At 57.8% G+C, this 23,998-nt stretch overlaps 2 protein-coding genes across 2 annotated transcripts; both read left to right on the top strand.

The window, feature by feature from the left end:
* Positions 1 to 22: 22 nt before the first annotated feature.
* On the top strand, positions 23 to 9,495 carry TMEM235 (transmembrane protein 235). The gene is made up of 6 exons (XM_004090480.2): positions 23 to 93; positions 655 to 722; positions 874 to 1,044; positions 3,116 to 3,253; positions 7,544 to 7,793; positions 8,301 to 9,495. Exons 1-6 carry the CDS (start codon positions 23 to 25, stop codon positions 8,311 to 8,313), a joined length of 711 nt encoding a protein of 236 aa, XP_004090528.2. The 3' UTR covers positions 8,314 to 9,495.
* Positions 9,496 to 16,531: 7,036 nt separating this feature from the next.
* LOC115838264 lies at positions 16,532 to 21,033 on the top strand. The gene is made up of 4 exons (XM_030827109.1): positions 16,532 to 16,545; positions 16,822 to 16,914; positions 17,095 to 17,257; positions 19,717 to 21,033. Exons 1-4 carry the CDS (start codon positions 16,532 to 16,534, stop codon positions 19,933 to 19,935), a joined length of 489 nt encoding a protein of 162 aa, XP_030682969.1. The 3' UTR covers positions 19,936 to 21,033.
* Positions 21,034 to 23,998: the final 2,965 nt, after the last annotated feature.

Here is a 23,998-nt window from a genome sequence, read left to right as displayed (position 1 = left end):
ATTTAACCCCAGACCTTAGGCGATGGCTGCCCAACCTGTCCCTTCCACCTGCGTGGCTGCCCACGCGGGGGTTGCTCATGGGGCTAGTCCTGGGTGGGTGGGGTGGGGGCCTCTCGGCGGCTCCTCTGCCTCCCACCCCCACTGACACCCCACGCCTGTCCTAGAAGGTTCTCTCTGCCTGTTTTCTCCGTGAGTGGCTGGACAGGCAGAGGCCGGCCTTTCTGGAGGGGGCATTTGTGACTATGAGCGAATCCAAAGCAAGGTTTTTTCCTTGCGCAGCCCCCCGCCCAGCCGCGGGGCTCAGCCACTGCACTTCACCGGATGCCGTCTGGTTGGTCCTCAGGACTGATACAGACCAGGACCCCAGGGCCAGCCCGTGCCAGGCTCCTATGCTTCCAGGAGAGCGGGTGGGTGGTCCTGCTGCCTGACCGGCCATCCTCCTGGGGTCGGTCTCTGGCGGACCCTCCCTCCTCCTCTCAAGCCCTGCACAGCCCGGCCAGGCAGGTGCATCCCGTTTGGCTGTTGAAGAGCCGGGGGTTCAGGGAGATTAAGGAACGTGCCCAAGGACCCGGGGCCAGCCCGTGGGGACGCTGGGATTGGAGCCCAGGTCCCAGGTTCGCCGCGCGGCTCCCGACTTCCTCTCCTTTCCCCCAGGGGCGAGCGCGGCGACCGCAGAGAGGTGGGGTCGATCGCCCTGCGACCCCAGGGGGCCCGCGAGGCCAGTGCGCGGGCAGGAGCGGGGACGTGCTCAGAAGAGCCGCGCGCCGCCGCGCCCGCCCGCCCCCCCGGCTCCAGCGCCCCCCCCGTCCCCCGGCTCCCGGCTCCGCGCGCCCCCCGCCGCCCCCGGGGCCCCGACCCGTCCCCACCCGCCAGCCGCCCCCATGGCCCGGCTGGGCGCGCTGCTCAGCTTCGCGCTCCTGGCCGCCGCGGTCGCCAGCGACTACTGGTACATCCTGGAGGTGGCGGACGCCGGCAATGGCAGCGCCTGGCCCGGGCGCGCAGAGCTGCTCTCCTCGCACTCGGGGCTCTGGCGCATCTGCGAAGGTAACCGGCCACCCAGCTGGCCCTCCTCCCTCCGCGACCTCTTCCCTCCTACACCCCCCAACCCCGCCCTGCCCGTGTTGCCCCGCCAGACCCCCTCCCAGGACCCCTCCCTTGCATCCCGCTCTGCCCCAGGGTGTCTCTCAGCTCCCTCCCCATTACCCTCCGTCTCCCCCAAAAACTGACAGCCCAGGGGCTACGGGAGGGAAGGCGCCCTGTTCGGGGCCCCTCACAGCCGGAGGAGGGGGCTGTGGGGCGAGAGTGGGGGAGGGAAGCCTCGAGGTGCGTAGCTGGGGGGCCTCATCCAAGTCACCAGGGGTTGTTTCTTAATCACGCTCCCCGGGGTTTGGGCCCGGCAGCCCCTTGTCCCCCTCCCTGTCAGGCACTGTCCGAGCTGCTCATCCCACACCTCCTGGTGCGGTGGGGGCAGGGGTTCCAAATGTGTACAGAGGCTTCAGAGTCCGGGGAGAGAGAAGGGGATCCCAGCAGGCTGGAGGGTCCACAGGGCCCCCTCCATTCCCCCCAGCTCCCCTCAGGAGCTGGGGCCAGCCTGGGGAGCTTCCCCTGCACAGGGCGAGGGCTGGCACAGCAGGGATGTGTGTGTGAGTGAGCATGTGTGTGCATCTGAATATGTGTGCATGCGCTGAACATGAACATGTGTGAGCACCTGGCTGTGTATGTAAATGTGAATGTGTGAGTGTGTGTGTAGTTGTGTGTGCATGTGAATATGAGTGTGTGTGAGCATGTCAGTGTGCATGTGTGTGCATGTGAGAGTGTGTGGGCATGTATATGAGTGAGTGCATGCGTGGGTGGTGCGCGTGTGCTGGTCTTCTTCGGTGCAACTGGGGAGGAGTTAGGAGCCGTGTGTTCATCCATCCAACAGACTGTGCCTAACTGTGCTCCAAAGACCTCCTGACATGCACCTGTGTGCACGTGTGCACAGGTATGTGCCTATGCAGGTGGCTCTGCACGCGTGTGAGAACCAGAGAGTATGTATGCCCACGTGACACAAGTCAGGAAGATTCTGGAGCGAGGCTTCCCAGGAGCCCGTTTTGCACACACCTTTTTCCTTTCAGGCAAAGCCTGAGTTCCACACACAAACGCATTACAAGGACCCCTGCCTGAGGGACTGACTCTGAAGGGGCCTCCATGGAGCGTTTGAAATTTTAAACACGCATCTGTGCAGGCATAACTTGCACGTGAAAATAAACAAGGCGAAAGGTCTCAGGCCTTTCATCCCACTTGGAGTCCCAGCCCCGAGTTTCAGCAGGAGAGAGAAGCTGGCAGGGCCCTGTGGTGCGCGGGGGTCCCCGGGCTTGGGGAGAGGCTGCTGGGTGCACCACGGCGCCCAGGCCCCAGGCTTTGAGGCCTCTGTTTCCCAGGGCAGAACGGCTGCATCCCGCTGGTCGACCCTTTCGCCAGTGAAAGCCTGGACGTCTCCACTTCGGTGCAGCACCTCATCTGTGAGTCCTGGGTGTGGCCACCTCTCCATCCTTTCCAAATATTCAGGCAAGGCCGATCCCAGCCATCCCCATCCCGCAGCACTGCTTCCATCGCCCCTGTATTTCCAAGAGGACGTTTCCACGCAGACCTGTCCCGGTGCTGTGCTGCTGTCCCTAACCACAGGTGCCCGGCTCCCAGCCTGTCCTGTTTTCCCGTCTCAGTTTCCCTCTCAGTGGCGAAGGCTCATCCCTTTGTTGTTGGGGAAGCCGGGCAGCTCTGAGCATGGCTGGATCCTGCGGGCCCTGCAGACTCCTGGCTCCCCGTTTAGGACTCCATTCTTCCAGATGGCCTGCTGTCTACCTGGCTGGCACCTTCCACCCTGGTGGGTTGGGGGACATGTGAGGCCTGGGGCTGGGGGCTGGGAGGGTTCTGGGGACACCTCCCTCCCCTGGCCTTAGGAAGCCCCTGCCAGAGTGAGAGGGGGCCACTGGGAGGGTCCAGTGGTTTTCACAGAGATGGGTGTCAGCCGCTTTTCCTGAGAAGATGAAGCACCATGTCACTGTCCTCTGGCAGACAAGCACTGAAGGGCCCACCTGGACCAGAATTCTCACCCGAGGCCCCTTTCCTGCAGTGCTGCACCGCGCCGTCATGGTGGTCCTGCCTCTGAGCCTGGTCCTTCTCGTGTGCGGCTGGATCTGCGGCCTGCTCAGCTCCCTGGCCCAGAGCGTGCCTCTGCTGCTCATCACGGGCTGCTACTTCCTGCTGGGGGGTGAGTCTGGGGCCCTGGGGGAGTGGCTCCAAAGATGGGACCTGGGCCACAGGTCCTGGGAGTGGGGTGCTGCCTCTCCTGTTGCCCTCGTCCCCTGCTCCCTTCTGGGCGGGTGCTGAGCCTGGCGATGGAGCCATGGCAGGCGGCTCCCTGTGGTTCCAGAAGGTACCCATGTGTATTTGTTCTCACATTGCTGTAAAGAAATGCCTGAGACTGAGTAATTTATAAGGAAAAGAGGTTTAGGCCAGGCACAGTGGCTCGTGCCTGTAATCCCAGCACTTTGGGAGGCTGAGGTGGGTGGATCATCTGAGGTCAGGAGTTCAAGACCAGCCTGACCAACATGGTGAAACCCCTTCTTTACTAAAAACACGAAAATTAGCTAGGCTTGTAAAGAAAAGAGGTTTAATTGGCTCATGGTTCTGCACGCTGTAGAGGAAGCATGATGCTTGGCTTCTGGGGAGGCCTCAGGAAAATGACAATCACGGGCGGAAGGCCAAGGCAGGGAGCCAGTATTTCACATGGCTGGGATAGGAGGAAGAGAGTAGGGAGGTGTTACACACATTTTTTTTTTTTTTTTGAGATGGAATTTCACTCTTGTTGCCCAGGCTGGAGTGCAATCGCATGATCTCGGCTCACTGCAACCTCCACATCCTGGGTTCAAGCAATTCTCCTGCCTCAGCCTCCTGAGTAGCTGGGATTACAGGCATGCGCCACCACACCCAGCTAATTTTGTATTTTTGGTAGAGACGGGGTCTCTCCATGTTGGTGAGGCTGGTCTCGAACTCCTGACCTCAGGTAATCCACCTGCCTCAGCCTCCCTAAGTGCTGGGATTATAGGCGTGAGCCACCGTGCCCAGCTGGGTGCTACATACTTTTTTTTTTTTTTTTTTTGAGACGGAGTCTTGCTCTGTCTCCCAGGCTGGAGTGCAGTGGCACGATCTTGGCTCACTGCAAGCTCTGCCTCCCGGGTTCACGCCATTTTCCTGCCTCAGCCTCCTGAATAGCTGGGACTACAGGCGCCTGCCACCACACCCGGCTAATTTTTTTTGTATTTTTAGTAGAGATAGGGTTTCACCATGTTAGCCAGGATGGTCTCAATCTTCTGACCTTGTGATCCACCTGCCTCAGCCTCCCAAAGTGCTGGGATTACAGGCGTGAGCTACCGCACCTGGCCCTGGGTGCTACATACTTTTAAACAACCAGATCTCAGAACTCACTCAGTATCCAGAGAACAGCACCAAGGGAAATGGTGCTAACCCATTCATGAGAAGCCACCGCCATGATCCAGTCATCTCCCACCAGGCCCCACCTCCAACACTGGGGATTACCATTCCATATGCGATTCGGGCTGGGACACCAAACCATAGCACCGTGATAGGAGCAGGGCTTCTGGTTGTGGGTCAGAGCCTGGGACAGGGAGGAGCACCAGGGTCCAAGCTCCTTGGTGTGGGGGGCATGAGGGCCTCCAGGGCAACCCCAGGACCTGCTCCGCTGAGTCAGATAATGCGGGGGGGCCTAGGGCCAGCCCCTCACCACACCCTTCTCGTTCCCACACTGTCCTGGTGGGAGTAGCAAGGGCTCAGGGGTTTGGCACAGATGAGGCAGCGCCAGGCACGAAGGCAGGTGCGACGGGGCACCAGAGGCCTCAGCTTTGACCCCAGCACAGGCTGAGACCGTAACTGGTAACCACCCATCCGCTGACGCGGCTCCAGCTCTGACTACATGCCGAGTGCTGGCCACGTGCTCCTCCGAAGGCCCCCCAGTCCCAGCTGCAGGGGAGAAATCTGAGGCCTGGAGAGGGCCAAGGGCCTGGGCTCCCCTTCACCCCTGCTGGTGCTGTCTCCTCAGTTTCCACCGAATGCCCAGCACTGGCTATTGCGGAAGGTGGACTGGGGGCTCCTGACAGTCTGTCCTCAGCAGCCCCTGTCAACCAAGGCTAGGCCTGAGCCAGGCCTGGTGTCTCAGGCCAGCTCCACTGTCGAGGCTGTGGCCACAAGGAGCAGACCATCCAGGGCTGGGGGCACCCTCCCTGTTTCTCTGGGAGGCCTCTGTCACTGAGGAGGCCCGACTGGGTGCAGTGATTGGGGAAACCAGCAGCCTTGGTATTGGTCACAGGCCACATGAGAACAACATTGAAGTCAAGGTCTCCTCTAGACAATGAAATCAGGAAGAATCCAAATGATCCGACCCTGCAGCCCATCTGTGAGTGTTCAAAATCCAATTAAGAGGACCTTCGGGAGCCAGCGACGGGAGTAATCAGGTTGGGATTGTAACCGGAAGAACTTACAGGGACACGGACCCTCTGCATTGTGCCTGGAAACAAAGGCACCAGCTAGGGGGTGGAGGGGCTGGAGGTAGCTGGTGGATGGGTGGGGGTTCCACTGTGACTCCAGCCTCCCCAGGCAGAGGGGGCCTCCATCCTAGTATGAGGGTCAGCTGTGGGCTGAAGCACAGAGGGCTCTCAGGATGTCACACCAAAGGCACCTGCCTGGTGTCAGCTAGGCCCTCATCCCTCACTAGCACTGCAAGGAGGGGGAGGGAGAGGGAGATGGAGGGCCCCAGATGGATTGGGTGCCCTTCCCTGAGACAGGATAATGGGGGGCCTGGGGGACCGACGGGGCCCGTGGTGACAGAGTCCTTTAGAGTTTCCCAGCTTGAGGTTGCAGGTGCCAGCCGCGGAGGCCTCCTTTAGGAGGTGGGAGGCTGAGAAGGAGGTCCGCCAGAAGCTGAGCCCAGGCCCCATCACCAGGGAGTTGGGAGGCACTTCAGGTCCCAGTGTGGGAGCTTACTCTTCACCTTCATTTTGGGAGAAAGGCCGTGTCCTCGGCCAGGCTACAGGAGGCAGCTGGTGTTTGGAGAGGGCTCAGCTGGTGGGGTGGCCTGCCAGGAAGTGGGGCCTTGGGCTGCAGCTGCGGCCAGTGCTGCAGGCAGAGACAGGCACCTCCTGCTGCACATTCAGCCCCCACTGCTGGGGGCTGACCCCCACCCCTGCTTCTCCCAGGGCCCGCTACATTCAATTTGGCTTCACATTCTTCCCCAAATTAAATCCATAATTTCTGTTGCTACGCTGCCCAGCTGAGCAGGCATCCATGTGTCCTCCGTTCTTCGGCCTCCCCATGCCTTCTTCTCCCCACTCTCTGTCCCACTCTTCTTCCCAAGTTTGATTCCCAGGAGGAATCGCAGAAGACCAGGCTGGGTTGTGCCCTTTCACTGGGCACCAGTGAGATCCAGACCTGGCCCTGAATGGCAGCTTGAGTCAGTTGCCTTCTTTTGGCTGGGCAGTGCCCAGAGGTGACCCTATGCACCCAGGAAGTGCCTGTGGGGAAATCAGGGCCACCTGCCCCCCTGGCTAACCTTCCCTACAGTCGGCACCAAGGACAGGCTTTCTCATCAGCCTGAAGCTGTGGGAAGGAGGTGGCACTCCGGGCTGGTTCCTCCAAGCCCAGTGGACAGGAAAATGCCCTGGAGGCATGGGCCGAGTCCCCTACCCAGCTCTTTGCTGGACCCTGAACTGCCGGTTGAAGCCTGGTGCCCACCACCCTGTGCAAAGCCCGGCTTCATTCCTTTGACAACAACTTTGACCATGTGGAGAGTGGGAGGGAGGAGCGAGGAAGGCCCAGGGCAGGCATCCTCCCCTGGGGAAGGGCCCGAAACTCAGAGCTGGGAGGACAGGGGGACTCTGGAAGGGGAGTCAGAGGGAGGGGGACGTTAGCCCCAGAGGTAGGGAGGGCAAAGGTGTGAGGAAGAGGAGGCGGGGGTGCAGGGCACGGACTCATACTGATCAGAGCACTGGGCAACCCTGCTGCCAGCAGAGGCCATGGCTCTGTGTGTGTGTGTGTGTGTGTGTAAATGTGTGCGAATGTGTTCGTGTAGGTGTGTGTGTGCATGTGCGTGTGTGTGCTGGGGGCCATGGAGGGTACAGAGTGTGTGGGGGGCAGTTATGTGAGTGGGAACCATGTTGAGGGGCAGGTGGCACTGTTTGCAGGAGGCTTTGTGGGATGAGGTCTCTGGGGTTTGAGGACTGAATTGGAGGCTCTTAAAGCTCCACTCCCCCAAATGCAGTTGACTACCTTTAGTCCTGTCCGACCCCAAGCAGGAGGTGGTATCTGGGAGAGGGGGCCAGGTTGACAGCCAGGCAGGGCTAACCAGGACAGGAAGGGCGGTGCGCTGCCTGCAGCTCTGCCTGAATGCCAGCGGGCCGGGGATGCTGAGGCCATGTCTGCAGGACCATCTGGGCCTGGGCCGGCCGGAGCAGACACTGAGCAGCTGCCCTCCCCATCTCTCCCCCAGGTGTCCTGACACTGGCGGGGGTCAGCATCTACATCAGCTACTCACACCTGGCCTTCGCGGAGACGGCGCGGCAGTATGGCCCACAGCACGTGCAGGGCGTCCGCGTCAGCTTCGGCTGGTCCATGGCCCTGGCCTGGGGCTCCTGTGCCTTGGAGGCATTCAGCGGGGCCCTCCTGCTCTCAGCTGCCTGGACCCTCAGCCTGAGCCCCCCACTCTGTGGTCATCTGAGTCCCCAGCAGGTGGGAGGGAGGTGAGAGGGGGCTGGGTTTCCCTTTGCACCTCCCGGGATTGGGCGGTCAGGGCCAGGGCCCCTTGAGAGTCTGGGAATCCCTTCTCTGGGCCTGGCTGGGGTCCTGACCAGGAAGGGGCCAGGGGGTGACAAGGGGTGGGGGGCAGAGCCAAGAATCCAGCTCCTCAAGTTTCTCCGTAGATATTTGGGGAGGCCCCCCTGCCCCGGCAGGCTCGTTAGGGACTAACTGGTTCAACCGCCTCTTAGAGATGAGAAGAGCCAGTCCAGAAAGAGGAAGTAAGTGGCCCAGGTGACACAGGCTGAGTGGCAGAGTTGGGTGGGGGCGCCTCTCAAGGGTGTGGCCTGAACTCGCCCCTTCCCCAGCAGGCTAGTGAGCCTCTTCTGCCCCCATTCCTAAGGACCTGGGAGAAAAGTAGGTGTCTGTTAAATGCTGAGGGGCTGGGCTCCATGCTGCTCTCCAGTCCTGCAATGGCCCTACTCAATGGCTACCCTTTATCCATTTTACAGAGGGGGAGTCTGAGGCCCAGAGTGGCAGAGGGACCCACCCAGATCACCTGGCACCAGAGAGATGCCGTCTCAGGCCGAGGCCTCCCTGGCCTCTGTTCTGTCCACTCTCCCCGGAGGGCAGGCTTGGTGGAGAAGAGGCTGAGGAGAGGGCCCGAGAGCCCCCTCCGATGTGCAGGTGTGGGGGGCAAGGAGCTGAGCGACCCAGTTATGCCCCTCTGCCCCCTCCCTTGTTTTCAAGCCTGCTAGGTACTTTCCACTGAGCGCTTCCGGGGAGAGCAGGCACCCAGATCTCTGTCCTTGTCCTGGCACAGGCTGCTGCTGCTTCCGGCCCCCGACCCTTCCTCTCTGCAGCAACCTGGGGGAGGGATGCCATTGTGAGTGCCCTGGTGGGCACACTGAGCTGGCAGAGATGGAAGTCCCAGAAGGGTGGGGTGGGGGTGTCATGCCATGGTGGAGGAGTTTGGGGCCACTCCTTGCCTGCCTCAAAGGGGGCCTGGCTGAGAGAGGTTCTTGACCACAGGGGCCAGGGCTGCCTAGGGTGGCGCAGGGCTGGGCCTGGAGTTTGGGATGCAGGCTTGTTAAACAAAGGGCAGAACCCCAGGTTGGGAGGGGCTCAGCTTGCAGGCCCAGGCCCACAGGCCCACTGCCGGTCCCAGGGAGAGACAGGTGAGAAGAGGGATGGCCAGCACACACTTGAGTCCCCTTGGGCCACAAAGTCTGGGGCACGCCCACCGTTATGCAGATGGACAGTTGAGGCCGCTGCAGGAGAAGCGTTCCCAGGGCCTGTGCAATACGTGGAAGCACTAAACGGCCTCGTTTGGGGTTTGGGGGCCCTTCCCGAGTCTTGAGAGGTGTGCTGGGGAAGACGGCAGCCTCTTGGCACTTGATCTTCCTCCACCCTGCCCCACCCCTAGGTCTCTTTATTGATTCAAAGGTTAAGGAAGCTCCTGGGGGCTCCAGGGGGTGGCACAGTTTTGTTGGGGCCCAGTAAGGACAAATCTGGGGGGTGAGTGGGGCCTCCTCTTCCTCCTGGTGTTTGAACACTTACCGTTCCATGTGGGACCATTGTGCCCATTTGTCCTTACATAAATCACTTGTGCTGTGTGCAGTATAAGCCTTTTTTCTTACAACTTTTCAAAATAGGTAACACATGCCCGTCTGTCATAAACAGTACAAAGGTGAGCAAACACTGTCACCAGCTGTGCGCGTGTCTGTCTGTCCATTCAGAGGTGTTCTGAGAGCGTGTGTGCACGTGTGTGTGTCCACTGTGAAGTCATCTGCAGACACACAAGCCTACTTCTTATTCCCAGGTCAGCACAGGGAGTGGGGAGGGGGGCCTGGGTCTCCGTGTTGGAAACGGGGGCTGGCTTTGTGGACACGTCCTGTCAGCTTGGGAGGAAAGGTGTGGGGGACTCTTCCTCTCCTCCTCCTGGCCCCCAGTTTCTGCTGAGGAGGCTTCTCCTGGGGGTTTGCTGGGAAGCCAGGGGTATGAGCCTAACTTCAGGCCTCTCATGGCAGATGGGCTTGGGCTCTGGGGATAGGACACTGAGGAAGACACACTGGGGAGGGACTGCTGGGACCACCAGAGTTCCCGGAGAGTGTGTGTGGTGGGGAGGGTGTGCTGCTTGCCCCTTCCCTTCCAGAACAGACCTGCCCACCTTGCCTCCACGTGTTCTGGGGGGTGTGGAACTTAGCCAGGCCAGGTAACTTCTTCACTCTCTCATTGGCCAGCCACATCCCTCACCCTCTGATTGGCCAACCCTCACCCTCTGGTTGGCTAGTGGACTCCCTCATGCTCTGATTGGCTAGTCAACTCCTTCACTCTGATTGGCCAGCCACATCCCTCACCCTCTGATTGGCTAGTTGACTCCACTCTGGCCAGTTGATGCCCCACACTCTCTGATTGGCCGGTGAGTGATCCTCACCCTCTGAATGGCCAGTTAACTCCCTCACTCTCTGGCTAGTCTCCACAGTGATTGGCCCAAGGGGTCTGTCTGTGTTCATGGTTCTCTGAGTGTCAGGCTTTGCGGCTGTGATTAAGAAGCGGATGAGTGCCTACCAGGGAAGAGACAGTGCATGGTTCAAGGTCACCCAGAATAGACAACATGACGTCAGGCTCAAATGGTGCTGCGTTGTTTATAGCAAGAGGAAAGAGCTGGTGCACCAAATCCGCTTGCAGTGGTGCTTCCCACGGTTGGACCCACTGGCCCAAGTGGGCCTTTTTCTTAGATTTTTCTTAGAACTTTTCAAAATAGGTAACCCATGCCCGTGTGTCACAAACAGCACAAAGGTGAGTAAACACTGTCACCAGCGGTGCACACGTCTGTCCATCCAGAGGTGTTCTGTGCATGTGTGTGGGCAAGCGTGTGTGCGTGCCAGAAACTAGCCCTGACTCAGAGGCCCGTCCGCCAGCATCAAAGGCTCTTGCTCCACTCGCCACAGCAAAGCCCTTTCTCCAGGGATGGCCCAGCTCCGCCAGGTCCTGGGCCCACTGGCATCCCACTCTGGCATGTTTATCTGCACCACCTGGTAGGTGCCCCTGCCAGGGGCCTGACTTCTGTGAGGACAGGGGCCTCTCATCAGCTCAGGCCCTATGCCCAACCGGCATTTATAAATGCAGTAGGCAGCCCGCAAGAGAGCCCCCATCTGTCCTCATCTTCTGGTGCTCACCCCTCTGTAGGCCTTACCACACTGAGTCAGAGCTGACTTGGGTGTCAAGTAGGAGGTACCAGCGTGTGAGGAGGTCATAAGAAGGCAGCTTCTGCCTCGGTCTCAGACTGCTCACCCTAGGGGAAGCAAGTCATCAGACACTCAGGAAGCCCAGAGGAGACGCTCACATGGACAGGACTGAGGCCTCCGCCAAGAGCAGCAGCAGCGTGTCAGCTGTGTGAGCACACCACCTGCGAGAGGATTATTCGGATAATGCAGTTCTCACTGATGTCTTAACTGCAACCTCGTGAGAAACTCCAAGCCAGAACTTTCCAGCTGTAAGCCACTCCCACATTCCGCCTCGCCCCCTTTTTTTTGAGATAGGGTCTCACTCTGTCACCTAGGCTGGAGAGCAGTGGCTCCATCTCGGCTCACTGAGGCATGGCCCTCCTGGGCTCAAGTGATCCTCCCACCTCAGCCTCTCAAGTGGCTGGGACCACAGGTGTGAGCCACCAGGCTTGGTTACTTTTTGTTTTGTTTTGTTTTTGGTTTTTTTTTTGAGACGGAGTTTTTGCTCTGTCGCCCAGGCTGGAGTGCAGTGGTGCGATCTTGGCTCACTACAACCTCTGCCTCCCAAGTTCAAGCGATTCTCCTGCCTCAGCCTCCCAAGTAGCTGGGGTTACAGGTGCGTGCTACCATGCCCGGCTGATTTTTGTATTTTTAGTAGAGATGGGGTTTTACCACGTTGGCCAGGCTGATCTCCAACTCCTGACCTCAGGTGATACCCCCCGCCTCGGCCTCCTAAAGTGCTGGGATTACAGATGTGAGCCACCACACCCGGCCACCTGACTACTTTTTGTTTTTGTAGAGACAGAGTTTCACCATGTTGGCCAGGCTGGTCTCAAACTTCTGGGCTCAAGCAGTCCACCTGCCCCGGCCTTCCAAAGGGCTAGGATTGACTACAGGTGTGCGTGAGCCATCACACACGGCTCACTCTCCATTTCCTAACCCACAGTGCTATGGGAAATAATGATAGTTATTTTATGATATTTAATGATAGTTGCTTTAAGGCACTATGTTTTGGGGTCATTTGTTATGCAGCAATGGATAACCAACATAATGCACTTTTGCTGCTGCTTGCCCCAGACAGGACAGTAAGGGAGACATAGAATTACAGGGGCTTAGAGTTACTGGCTTTTTTCTTTTTTCTTTTTTTTTTTTTTTTTGAGACGGAGTCTCGCTCTTGTTGCCCAGGCTGGAATGCAATGGCATGATCTCGGCTCGCCGCAACCTCCGCCTCCCGGGTTCAAGCGATTCTCCTGCCTCAGCCTCCTGAGTAGCTGGGATTACAGGCACCTGCCACCATGCCCTGCTGATTTTTGTGCTTTTAGTACAGACGGGGTTTCTCCCTATTGGCCAGGCTGGTCTCGAACTCCTGACCTCAGGTGATCCACCTGCCTCGGCCTCCCAAAGTGCTGGGATTACAGGCATGAAAGTTGCTGGCTTTCTTTTGAATCTCTGAGTTACCACCTTCTCAAGCACAGGAGAGCGGTTCTGGGGCCCTGGGAACTCCTGTATACTGGATCTTCCACAGTACGGATCTGGATTCTTCTAAGAGATGGAGGGACAGAGGGAGACTCCCCTTTGCCTGCCATGTGGACTCTTCTCCCCTTACACTCACTGCAGTCCAAGATTTCCACCATCCCCTCCCTCCCTCCCTTCCTTCCTTCCTTTTCTTTCTTTCATTTCTTTCTTGAGACGGAGTTTCACTCCGTTCTCTGGTGCCCAGGCTGGAGTGCAATGGCGTGATCTCAGCTCACTGCAACCTCCGCCTCCCGGGTTCAAGTGCTTCTCCTGCCTCAGCCTCCCGAGTAGCTGGGATTACAGGTATGTGCCACCATGCCCGGCTAATTTTGTATTTTTAGTAGAGATGAGTTTTCTCCATGTTGGTCAGGCTGGTCTTGAACTCCTGATCTCAGGTGATCCAACCACCTCAGCCTCCCTAAGTGCTGGGATTACAGGCATGACCCACCACACCCAGCCCATGCTGTGGTTTCTCATAGCACTTCCTCTAGTCCAGGCCCTCTCCTGAGCTCTGTGCTTATATTCCTGGCAGCTTCTTAACCACCTCTTCTTGGGGTCTCAAAGTGAACACTCTTAAGCTAAAGTCTCTACCATTCTAAAACCAGTCCTCCTTCTGGGATTCCTAATAAGGGCTTTCTAAAGCACTGATGTGACTGTATACCTCTCCTCTTTAATACACACACACACACACACACACACACAGATTTATATACATATATACATATCCAGAATGAAATAGACAAAAATATTAATAGTTATTCTTGGATGATAAAAATATAGGTAAGTTTTATTTTCTTCTTCTTTTTTTTTTTTTGAGATGGAGTCTCACTCTCTTGCCCAGGCTGAAGTGCAGTAGCAGGATCTCAGCTCACTGCAACCTCTGCCTCCTGGGTTCAAGCACTTTTTCTGCTTCAGCCCCACTGAGTAGCTGGGATTACAGGCACACGCCACCAGGCCTGGATACTTTTTTGTATTTTTAGTAGAGATGGGGTTTGCTATATTGGCCAGGCTGGTCTCAAACTCCTGACCTCAGGTGATCCATCTGCCTCAGCCTGCCAAAGTGCTGGGATTACAGGCATGAGCCACTGTGCCCAGCCTCTTTATTCTTTTTAATATTATCACAAGTTATTTATTTATTTATTTTTTTTTTTTTTTTTTTTTTGAGATGGAGTTTCACTCTTGTTGCCCAGGCTGCAGTGCAATGGCGCAATCTCAGCTCACTGCAACCTCTGCCTTCCGGGTTCAAGTGATTCTCCTGCCTCAGCCTCCCGAGTAGCTGGGATTACAGGCATGCGCCATCATGCCTGGCTAATTTTGTATTTTTAGTAGAGACAGGGTTTCTCCATGTTGGTCAGGCTGGTCTTGAACTCCTGACCTCAGGTGATCTGCCCTCCTCGGCCTCCCAAAGTGCTGGGATTACAGGCGTGAGCCACCGTGCCTAGCCATTATCACAAGTTACTTATACTTCCTTTCTCTTGTTCTTGATCAGTCTCATTAGAGGTTTATCAATTTTATTACTCTTTTCAAAGAACCATCTTTTGTTTATCTGGATATTTTCTCTTGATTTACCTCCCTCTTCACTAATTCTCTCTCCAGCTGTGTCTCATCTACTATTAAACCTATCTAACTGAGTTCTTAAGTTATTGTATTTTTCAGTTCTAGAATTTCCATATGACCTTCTTATAGTTTCAAGATTCCTGCCAATTTTTTTTTATCTTGCCTTATAATTCCTTGAATATTTTTTTTTTTTTTTTGAGATGGGGTCTCTCTGTGTCACCCAGGCTGGAATGCAGTGGCACAATCTTAGCTCACTGCAACCTCCACCTCCTGGGAGGTTCAAGCAATCCTCCCACCTCAGTCTCCCATGTAGCTGGGTCTACAGGTGCCACACCTGGCTAATTTTTGTACTTTTAAGTAGAAACAGGGTTTTGCCATGTTGCCTAGGCTGGTTTCAAACTCCTGGGTTCAAGCAATCTGCCTGCCTCGAACTCCCAAAATGCTGGGATTACAAGCATGAGCCACCACACCCAGCCTAGAATATTTAATTTAATTTATTTATTTATTTATTTATTTATTTTGAGACAGAGTCTCACTGTCACCCAAGCCGGAGTGCAGTGGCGCAATCTTGGCTAACTGCAACCTCTGCCTCCTAGGTTCAAGCGATTCTCCTGCCTCAGCCTCCAGAATAGCTGGGATTACAGGTGTGTGCCACCATGCCCAGCTAATTTTTGTATTTTTAGTAGAGATGGAGTTTCACCATCTTGGCTAGGCTGGTCTCGAACTCCTGATTTCAAGTGATCCACCCACCTCAGCCTCCCAAAGTGCTGGGATTACAGGCATGAGCCACCACACTCAAGCTATTTATTTATTTTTTTAGAGACGGGTCTCGCTCTGTCACCCAGGCTGGAGTGCAGTGGCATGATCACAGTTCACTGCAACCTTGAACTCTTGGGCTCAAGTGATCCTCCCACATCAGCCTCCTGGGTAGCTGGGACTACAGGCACAAGCCACTTTGTTATCTGGGTCACCTAAGGGTCTGTTTCTTTTTTTTTTTGGATACAGAGTCTTGCTCTGTCACACAGGCTGGAGTGCAATGGTGTGATCTTGGCTCACTGCAACCTCCACCTCCTGGGTTCAAATGATTCACTTGCTTCAGCCTCCCAAATAGCTGGGATTACGGGCCCGCACCACCATGCCCAGCTAATTTTTTTTTTGGATTTTTGGTAAAGATGGGGTTTCACCATGTTGGCCAGGCTGGTCTCGAACTCCTGACCTCAAGTGATCTGCCCGCCTCTGCCTCCCAAAGTGCTGGGATTAGAGGCATGAGCCACCATGCCTGGCCTCTTTTGTCCATTTTTTTCTCATTTTCAATCACATCTTGTCCCATTCTATGCCTGGCTATTTCTGATTGAGTGGGGGCATCCCATGTGAATAACTGTAGAGGAAATTGGAGGTTCTGGGAGACGTCGCCTTCCTCCAGAGAAGACGGATCTTTACTTCTGGCAGGCCTCTAGGCCAGAGGCACCCGCCACCCCGGATTGCCGTAATCAGGGATTACAGTGCTTCACAGCTGGCTTCACTTCTCATGATGGTCAGTCTACTTCCAATTGCCCTTACTCCCAGTGGGTGGCCCCTCAGGGACCCAACCCAAAGCTTGAGGGTTTTTTTGTTTGTTTGTTTTTTGAGACAGAGTCTTGCTTGAGGGACTCTTACCAGGGTCTTTCAGCAGGCCTTGAACTTCAGCTTCTGCCCTCAGCCCTGCGTGCCTGTGAAAAGTTCTGCTCAGTTCCTCAGCTCCCGAGCAGATGCATAGAGGAAAAGTGTCCCAAATGCCAGGCTCACCTCTCTAGGTTCCCGCTTCTCCCAGATCTTGACCTCACAATTCATGACTGCCTTGCAGGCTCTTCAGTACTATCAGATTGTTTGTTTGTTTATTTGTTGAGACAGGGTCTCCCTCTGTCACCCAGGCTGGAATGCAGTGGTGTGATCTCGGCTCACTGCAGACTCCACCTCCTGGCCTTAAATGATCCTCCTACCCCAGGCCCCTGCGTAGCTGGGACCACAGATGCACACCCCACCATGCCTGGCTTCATTTTTTTTTTTTTTTTGACTGAGTCTGCCTGAACTACCCTAAGAGTTGCTAAAAGTGAGATTTACTCCCAAATCATCTACAATACAGACATATTATTTTGTTAAGCAGAGTAATTTCTTTTCTCTTTTTTTTTTTGAGACGGAGTCTCACTCTGTCACCCAGGCTGGAGTGCAGTGGCGCAATCTCGGCTCACTGCAACCTCCACCTCCCCAGTTCAAGCAATTCTCTCACCTCTGCCTCCCGAGTAGCTGGGACTACAGGCACGCACCACACACCTGGCTAATTTTTGTATTTTTAGTAGAGATGGGGTTTCACCATGTTGGCCAGGCTGGTCTCGAACTCCTGACCTCAAGTGATCCGCCTGCCTCAGCCTCCCAAAGTGCTGGGATTACAGGCGTGAGCCGCCATGCCCGGCCCTGAGTAATTTATTTCCTAAAAAGGAAAATACGTATTAGAGGACCACAAGATAAAGTGGAAATCCTTCACCACGGCAGTTAAAGCCCTCGCCATCAAGTTCCCATGTCCCTTTCTGCTTCCTTCTCACGGTTCCCTTCCTGAACTCAGGAAGCTGTCACTGGCCACGTGGCCCTGAACAAAGGGCTCCTCTGTGACCTAGAGCGAAGGCCTGCCCTGCTGCCTCCTGAGCTCTGGTGACGGCTGGAAGGGTGTCCTTCCTGTCCCTGCACCCTGTCCCAGACACTGGAGGAACTCAGTGTGTGCTGACAAGCATGGGGGAGGTCCTAACCCTGAGTGTTGTGGGGGTGAAGGGGACCAAAGAGCCACGAGCAGGTAACGCCTCCTCTGCTGCCTGCTTGCTGGGAACACCTCCACTCCCTGCTTCCATCCCAGCCCAGGCACAGGGTCCCAGTCACTCTGTCCTCAGGACTCCAACGGCCTCGGCACCAGTTCAGTGTCCTGTGCCGAGACGTCGAGGTGCCACACGGTAAGCATGGACTGCTGTGTCCATAGGAACAGCGGCATCCACGCCACGTGGCCCGTGTGGGCCACCTGGTCAGCACTCACGGCCCTCAACCCAGCCGTGCTCGCCATCACCATGTTCGTCTCCACGAAGGTGGGATCAACTGAGCAGACGGACAACACCAGCTCCTGGAGTCCTGGGCCAGGTCCTGAGGTGAGCGGAGACGACCCCAGGCCCTGACCGTGACCCCATTGCCCAGCAAGGTCACCCGGGAGGCAGGGGGCAGTCCAGTCGCAGTGGGGGAAGGAAGAGCCCTGTGTCCTGACTTGACCTTTGCAGTCGCACAGACTGGGCTCTGCTGCGTTTAGCTGTGTGATCTCAGACAAGCCTATTGACCTCTCTGGGCCCCTATTTCCTCATTGTGAAGTAGGGACGTCATGGGGTTGTTGGAGGGCTCAGCGAACAGTTGAAAGACCCGGGTTAGAGGCTCTGCTGGACTCTGCAGAGCGTCACAATCCTGGCTGTCCACCAAGGGCTTCCCCAGGCCGGACTCTGCACTGAGTAGGGTCTGCTGAAGCAGCTGGTGCCCTGGGTCCCGCCCTAGTGACTCGCTGGCCACCCCAAGTCCCAGGATCCAGAAGCCTGCAGGCCTGCTGGGGGACCCCCGACAGCACAGCTCAGGCCAAGTCAGAGGAAGCACAGGGAAGCGAGGGTGGGGCGTCCTGTCCAGGCACCTTTGGTGATTCTCTGGACGTTCCCGTGGTCTTGCCACGGTGCCTGCTTTGTGTCAACCAGTCCCACCAGGGCCACCGCAGCTAGCATCCCCACCTGGTGCACGCTTCCACCCAGGGCTTTTTGGAGGTGCCAGGCTTCTTCAGTGAAGTCCTTGGGCCTCCCAGCCAGGGACCCCACTGGGGCGCCCAGGCCCTGGGAGGTGGAGAGGAGAGACTCCTGCCAACTTACATCCCTGTCCTTGGGCTGGGGTGGGGACAGATGCGTCGCCCTGTCTGCAGAGGTGTCAAAGGGGAACCTGGGGCCAGCTGCCAGGGATGGAGCTCAGGAATCCAACCCTGCCTCCTGCTGGGGCGCCCCACCCCACCTGTCTGTGGGAGGCCAGCCCAGGGCTTTCCCACCTTGGAGAGGCAGAAAGACACAGAGTCACAGGTGCTCCACAATGTGGGTCGGCGGGACATGCAGGGCCAGCGCCACGTTCATCAGCTGGGCCCCGTCCAGGTGGACCCAGGCCCCATAGGTCTGGGCCAGGAGGTGCACCTGGGGACGAGGTGCGGGCAGAGTCAGAGGGGCCAGGCCTGAGGGAGGCATAGAGGGAGGAGGGGCCTGGGCTTAGCTGCCTGAGGAATCAGGAGGGATCAGGAGACCTGGCTGGTGACTGGCTCTGGTGATCTGGGACTCGAGCAGTCAGGCTGTGCTGCCTAAGCCTCCATGCTGGGCTCTGGGAGGGGCTGGGGGTGCACATTTAATCCAGCTTTGTCACACACTGACCATGGGCCAAACGACCGTGGGCCAAGGGTAAATGTGTGTCACCTCATTTAGGCTGCACAACAACTCCAGGGAGACGCCACTGCTCCCATTTCACAGGCAAGGAACGCAAGGCTTGGAGAGTTAGGCTGCTGCCTAACTAGCGTCTGGTGAACAGCAGAGCTCAGACACTGCGGCCTCTTCACCTCGTACGCGGGTGGCAAGGACCAGGTGGAGGGCACTCACACGAGCTTGTTCCTACAGCCTCATGGGGCGCACGTTTCCAGACCAGGGCAGCAGGCCCTGGTGCTGCTCTGGGACTCGGCTCTGGGGACTTGGGGGTGGGGGCATCTCTGCTCTTGGGCTGGTGCAGGGACTAGGGGCCCTGAGCTGGGGCAATAATTCCCTTTGTGTTTCAGCCTAGGACCACACGTGTGTCCTTCCTGTGACAGGTCTGGCCGCTGCTGGGTGCCCATGGCATAAATCAGAGGGGACTGAACCCCAGGATGGGCCAGGGGCACAGGAAGCCAGGATCAGGCTGATGGGGGACACACAGTGGTGGGGCCGGGCCTACCTGGCGAAGGTAGTCGATGGGGAGGACCCGGACACCCGAGCTGCTGCATGAGTTCTTCAGGCAAATGAGCTCGCAGACCTGGTGGTAGGGGCTCTGGAGGCCCCGCGTGATCATCCTCCCCAGCTCAGCCAGGTCCAGGGTGCCGTGGGGCAGCTCTGGGAGGGAGTGGGAGTGCACTCTAGCCATCTGTGGGTCAGGAAGGGGATGAGGGCTGCGGGGTCCAGGGGCACCTCTTGGCGGAGTGGGGGGCTCCTCTGGAGTAAGGAGCCAGATCCTGAGTTCTATGTCTGCTTCCCCGAGGTCTGGGCCTTGGAGCATTTCCTCTGGTCTGTGCATCTGGACAGACGTCCCAGCTGGGGAGCACTGGGCCCCTCCCCTGTTAACTCTTCAGATGCTGCTGTCTGGCTCCCGTCGGGAGCGCGGGAGTGCTCCGAGTGTCCGCTAGAGGGCACCAGGCACCAAGCGCCGCCCAGGTGTCTGCCCGGCAAGCCTGGGGCCAGCCGCTGCTGCTGCCGCCCCCACGTGGCAAATCTGGGGCTCTGCTCTCCTTCCTTCCTCCCCTGGAGATGCCGCCATCCCAGCCAGCATCTCCATGGCTGACCTTTTCTCCCCTCTGCAGGTCTCAGCCTGGTGCCTGGGAAGTGGGTTTGCCCCTGAGCAGCCTGCGCTGGCTGGAGGATGCCCGGGGCCCCAGGTGAGCAATGCCTGCGCCTTACCTGAGCCGCCCCACCCTGCTCATAGACGTGGAGGTGGCACTCCTGCCCAAGGAGGAGCTGGGAGCCCCGGCGCCGGCAGTGACACATCACTGAGACAGAAGGAGGGCAGGTCTTGGCATTGAGTCTGGAGGCATGTGGCCCTGCTCAGCGTGGCTAGGCTGAGCCCTAAGGCTACAGTCAACTCACAAATGCCTGAGGCCAGCAAGGAAACAGCACCTTCAAGACACCTCAGTGCCACGTGCTGGAAAACCATGCCATTAAACACACAAGTCTAGAATGGCTGTGCTGTGCTGGGAATCGCTGGGCCATGCCCAGCCTGCACACCCGCGCCCCGAAGCCCCTCCGCAAAGCATCGCCTGCTGGAGAAGCTGCTGCAATGCTGCTTCTTGGTGGACAAGCAGCCGAGGCACCTGCAGCCATCAGACCCTGGCAGGAAACAGATGGCACACACACACACTGGGAAACTGGCAGTGTTTAATCATGGGACAGTTTACAGAGGGGAGGCAGGAGCAGGGAAGCCCGGAGGACAGGCCTGAGGGGTGAGAGGAAGGTGTGGCTGCAGGAACCTGGAGCCAGGGCTATGTGGAGAGGTCCCTGGTGCTGGCCCAAAGGCCCTGGGGACCCTCGGAAGAGGAGCCGGGGAGGAGCAGACCTGCAGCCCCCACTCTCCTCCTCCCCCATCTCCTTCCAGGGCTCCCCGCCAGCCGAACCCAACAGAAATGCAGGAATGTGGTCCACGAGTGTCACAGCTCCCCCGCCCCCCATGCGCTGAGGACCTGCTGGGCAGACAGAAATCGCTCCGCGCTCACCAGACATGAGGTTGGCCATAGTGTTGGAGGGCACAAAGAGGGTGCGCTCCAGCCCTAGCAGCTCCGCAGCCATTTCTTGCAGCTCTGCGGAGGGACAGGGAAGCCACTGTGCTCGCACACTTGGGTGTCAGAACCGTCCACACTGCTTTCCCTGTGTCACTTGGGCCAGAGCACGCTCTGAGCCCAGGTGAGGCCCCTAGCCCGAGGCTCCGGTGAGCGGCCGAGTGGGTTTGGAGCCCCGTCCACCAGCTGCACACTCTGTGGGCTCAGCAACCACACATCCAGCTCCACGGGGCCCTCAGTCAACTCTGCACCTCACCTACCCTGGGCCATGGCCTCTCCCCGCTCCCCCCAGTAACCTCTCTTGTGGTTTGAACCTGTCCCCGGCAGACCTCACACCTGTCTCACTTCCTTTCCCCTCAGCCCTTTGCAGGTGGGGCCTGTGGTTTCTCTGCTGACTTCCTTTCCTTGTCAGGAGGGGTGAGTGGGGGGCTGGACAGGGCATGAGGGTGCAGCTGGAGGGTGAGGAAGGCTCCCGCTCTTGCTGTAAAGCCCACTGTGGTCCCCCCAACTGTGGCATCAAGTCCTTAGCATGACACTCAGGGCTGGCGTGACCTGGCCTCTGCCCCCGCTCCTCAGAGCCTCCTGCACTCTCCACTCCTGCCACATGCCCACCTGCGCCCTGAAGACCTTTCTCACCAGTCTGCTTCTGCTCCTGAAGCCCCCTGCCCTGTGGGCCGGTGCTCCCTTCCCTGCCTGGGAGGCTTCCACTCAGCCTGCAGGAGGGTTCCTCTGTGAAGGCCTCTTCCCAGTGAGCCACAGCTTCGCCCCATCCTCTGCTTCCCAGGGCACCCTCTCTAGACTCCCATCAACTCAAGCGCCTCCCCAGCCTCTCCTTGAGCAGCAGTGACTTGTTGACATGTGAGGCTGCCTGGGAGCATGGAGATCAGCATCTCCAGCAACACTGGGCGGCAGCTGGATACATGCTTAGCCCCAGCCATCCCTTAACCCCTTAACAGACGGGCCCTCAGGATTCAACTGGGGACCCTATGGCTTGTCCTGGCCTAGCTGAGGGGTGTGCACACCCCAACAGTCAAAGTGGTTCACTATGGCAACTCATGACCCAGGGCTGGGGCTGGGGGTCGCTGTACCCTGGAGACACTCCCTAGGTTATTAGAACCCACTCCTTGCAAGGTGCGGCCTGTAGAACCTGCCCCTTTCTACATCTATTTTCCATTTGCCTTCTGTGGGGGAAGGCAGTGCAGTAGAACAGTTGTGGATTTCAGAGTCAGAAGACCCGGGTTCAAACCTTGGTTCTGCCATTTACTAAGTATGGGGCCTGGAGCACCTCCCTCCACATCTCAGAACCCTCCTCTGCAAGACTGGACATCACCCATCTCAGGGGGCAGCTGGGTGACAATGCAGGACACACACAACCACCTGGTAGGCCCGTAGAAATGCAGGTTCTCCTCGGCAGGCCCTGAGAATCTGCATTTCTTTTATTTATTTATTTATTTTTTATTTTTGAGATGGAGTCTCGCTCTTGTTGCGCAGGCTGGAGTGCAGTGGGACGATCTCGGCTCACTGCAACCTCTGCCTCCCGGGTTCAAGTGATTCTCCTGCCTCAGCCTCCTGAGAAGCTGGGATTACGGGTGCCCACCACCACGCCCGGAAAATTTTTGTATTTTTAGTAGAGATGGGGTTTCATCATGTTGGCCAGGCTGGTTTCGAACTGCTGACCTCGTGATCTGCCTGCCTCGGCCTCTCAAAATGCTAGGATTGCAGGCATGAGCTACTGCGCCCGGCCGGAATCTGCATTTCTAACTTTCAGATAACAGCGGCACGCACGCAGATAGCATGCCTATCCTGTGGCAGGTGTTCATTAAACCCATTTATGTCGAAGGTTGCAATTTTTTGAATTTTTGCCATCAGACCTTGGCGATGACCTTGAGCAGTAGGACATAAATACCTCCCAGATGCTTAGCGTTCCAATAATGGAACACTAGGCATAAATGGGTTTTAAGCGCCTGGGGAGCCACTTCCCCTGCGTCCCAGACCATCACGGACAGAGCTCTGCTGCCGCCTCCACGACGGTCTTCGCCGTAGTCGTCGTCCCCCACGACCGCCTCGGCCATGACGCGCCTCATGGCCGGCCTGGGCCTGGTCACCTTGTCGCTGCGCAGGCCCACCACGTGGGCTGCGACCCCCGCGCCCGGAGCGCCCCATGTACCGGGGCCGCCGCTCGGGCCAGTCTGCGGAGCATGGCGCGGGCAGCGCCGGCTCCCCACCCCGGCGGGAGCTGCTGACTCCTCTACTCCCCAGCGAGGGCAGCGGGAGCGGCGAGGTCGGTACTGCCAGAATTCCTAGAGCTGGGAGGCAGCCGCCCTGGGCCGGGGGTCCGGGGAGCGGGCCCCATAGCACGCTGGGAGTTGTAGTTCGCACTCCCTCGAGGCGGGCATGCGCGAGCCTCTGCGAACGGGCCCCGTGGCACGCTGGGAGTTGTAGTACACGCTGCGTCGCGGCGGAGAACCTGCGAGCCCGTGATGCTGGAGCGGAAGGTTCTGCTCATTGAAGGAGAAACCGAGGCCGAGCGAGTGTGTGTGTGTGAGAGAGAGACAGAGTCTCGCTTTGTCGCTCAGGCTGGAGTGCAGTGACGCGATCTTGACTGACTGCAACCTCCGCCTCACGGGTACAAGCAATTCTCCTGTCTCAGCCTCCCGAGTAGCTGGGATTACAGGCGCGCGCCACCACTCCCAGCTAATTTTTTTTTTTGTTTTTTTTTTTGTATTTTTAGTAGAGACGAGGTTTCACCATGTTGGCCAGGCTGGTCTCGAACTCTTGACCTCAGGTGATCCACCCGCCTTGGCCTCCCAAAATGCTGGGATTACAGGCGTGAGCCACTGCGCCCAGCCCTGGGCAAGCTTTTATAACGCAGACTCTCATGTGGCACTTGCCATGTGCCAGGCTCTGCCCCAGGCCTTTTGCAAATGTTAGCTCAGTTAAACCTCCCGACGACTCTAGGAGACAAGCGCTATTGCTATCCCTGTCTTGCAGATGGGGAAGGGGAGACGCGGAGCTAACGGACAGCCGGAGGCCACTTGGGTAGGAATTGGTCGGGGCGGGGTGCGGCTGTCTCCAGAGGGCAGCCCTAAATCACCGTTAAAGCCCCTAAAACGCAGCTTCCCTCGTTTACCGTCTTCAGTATTGATTTGTTGAGCAAGTTCCGTGCGCCAGGCAGTGTCCAGGTGCCAGGCAGGGGGACAGGGCGATGTCTCCACCCGGGTCCCAGTCTAAGGGGTGACTGCTAAAAGGATGCGTGGGGAACCCCCCCTCCATAGGCCCCTGCCCCTGGGCGGACTGCCTCCATGGGGGCAGG

Source organism: Nomascus leucogenys, chromosome 14, assembly GCF_006542625.1.
Source record: "Nomascus leucogenys isolate Asia chromosome 14, Asia_NLE_v1, whole genome shotgun sequence".
Taxonomy (NCBI): Eukaryota; Metazoa; Chordata; class Mammalia; order Primates; family Hylobatidae; genus Nomascus; species Nomascus leucogenys.
This window is presented reverse-complemented; position numbering and strand designations above follow the sequence as displayed.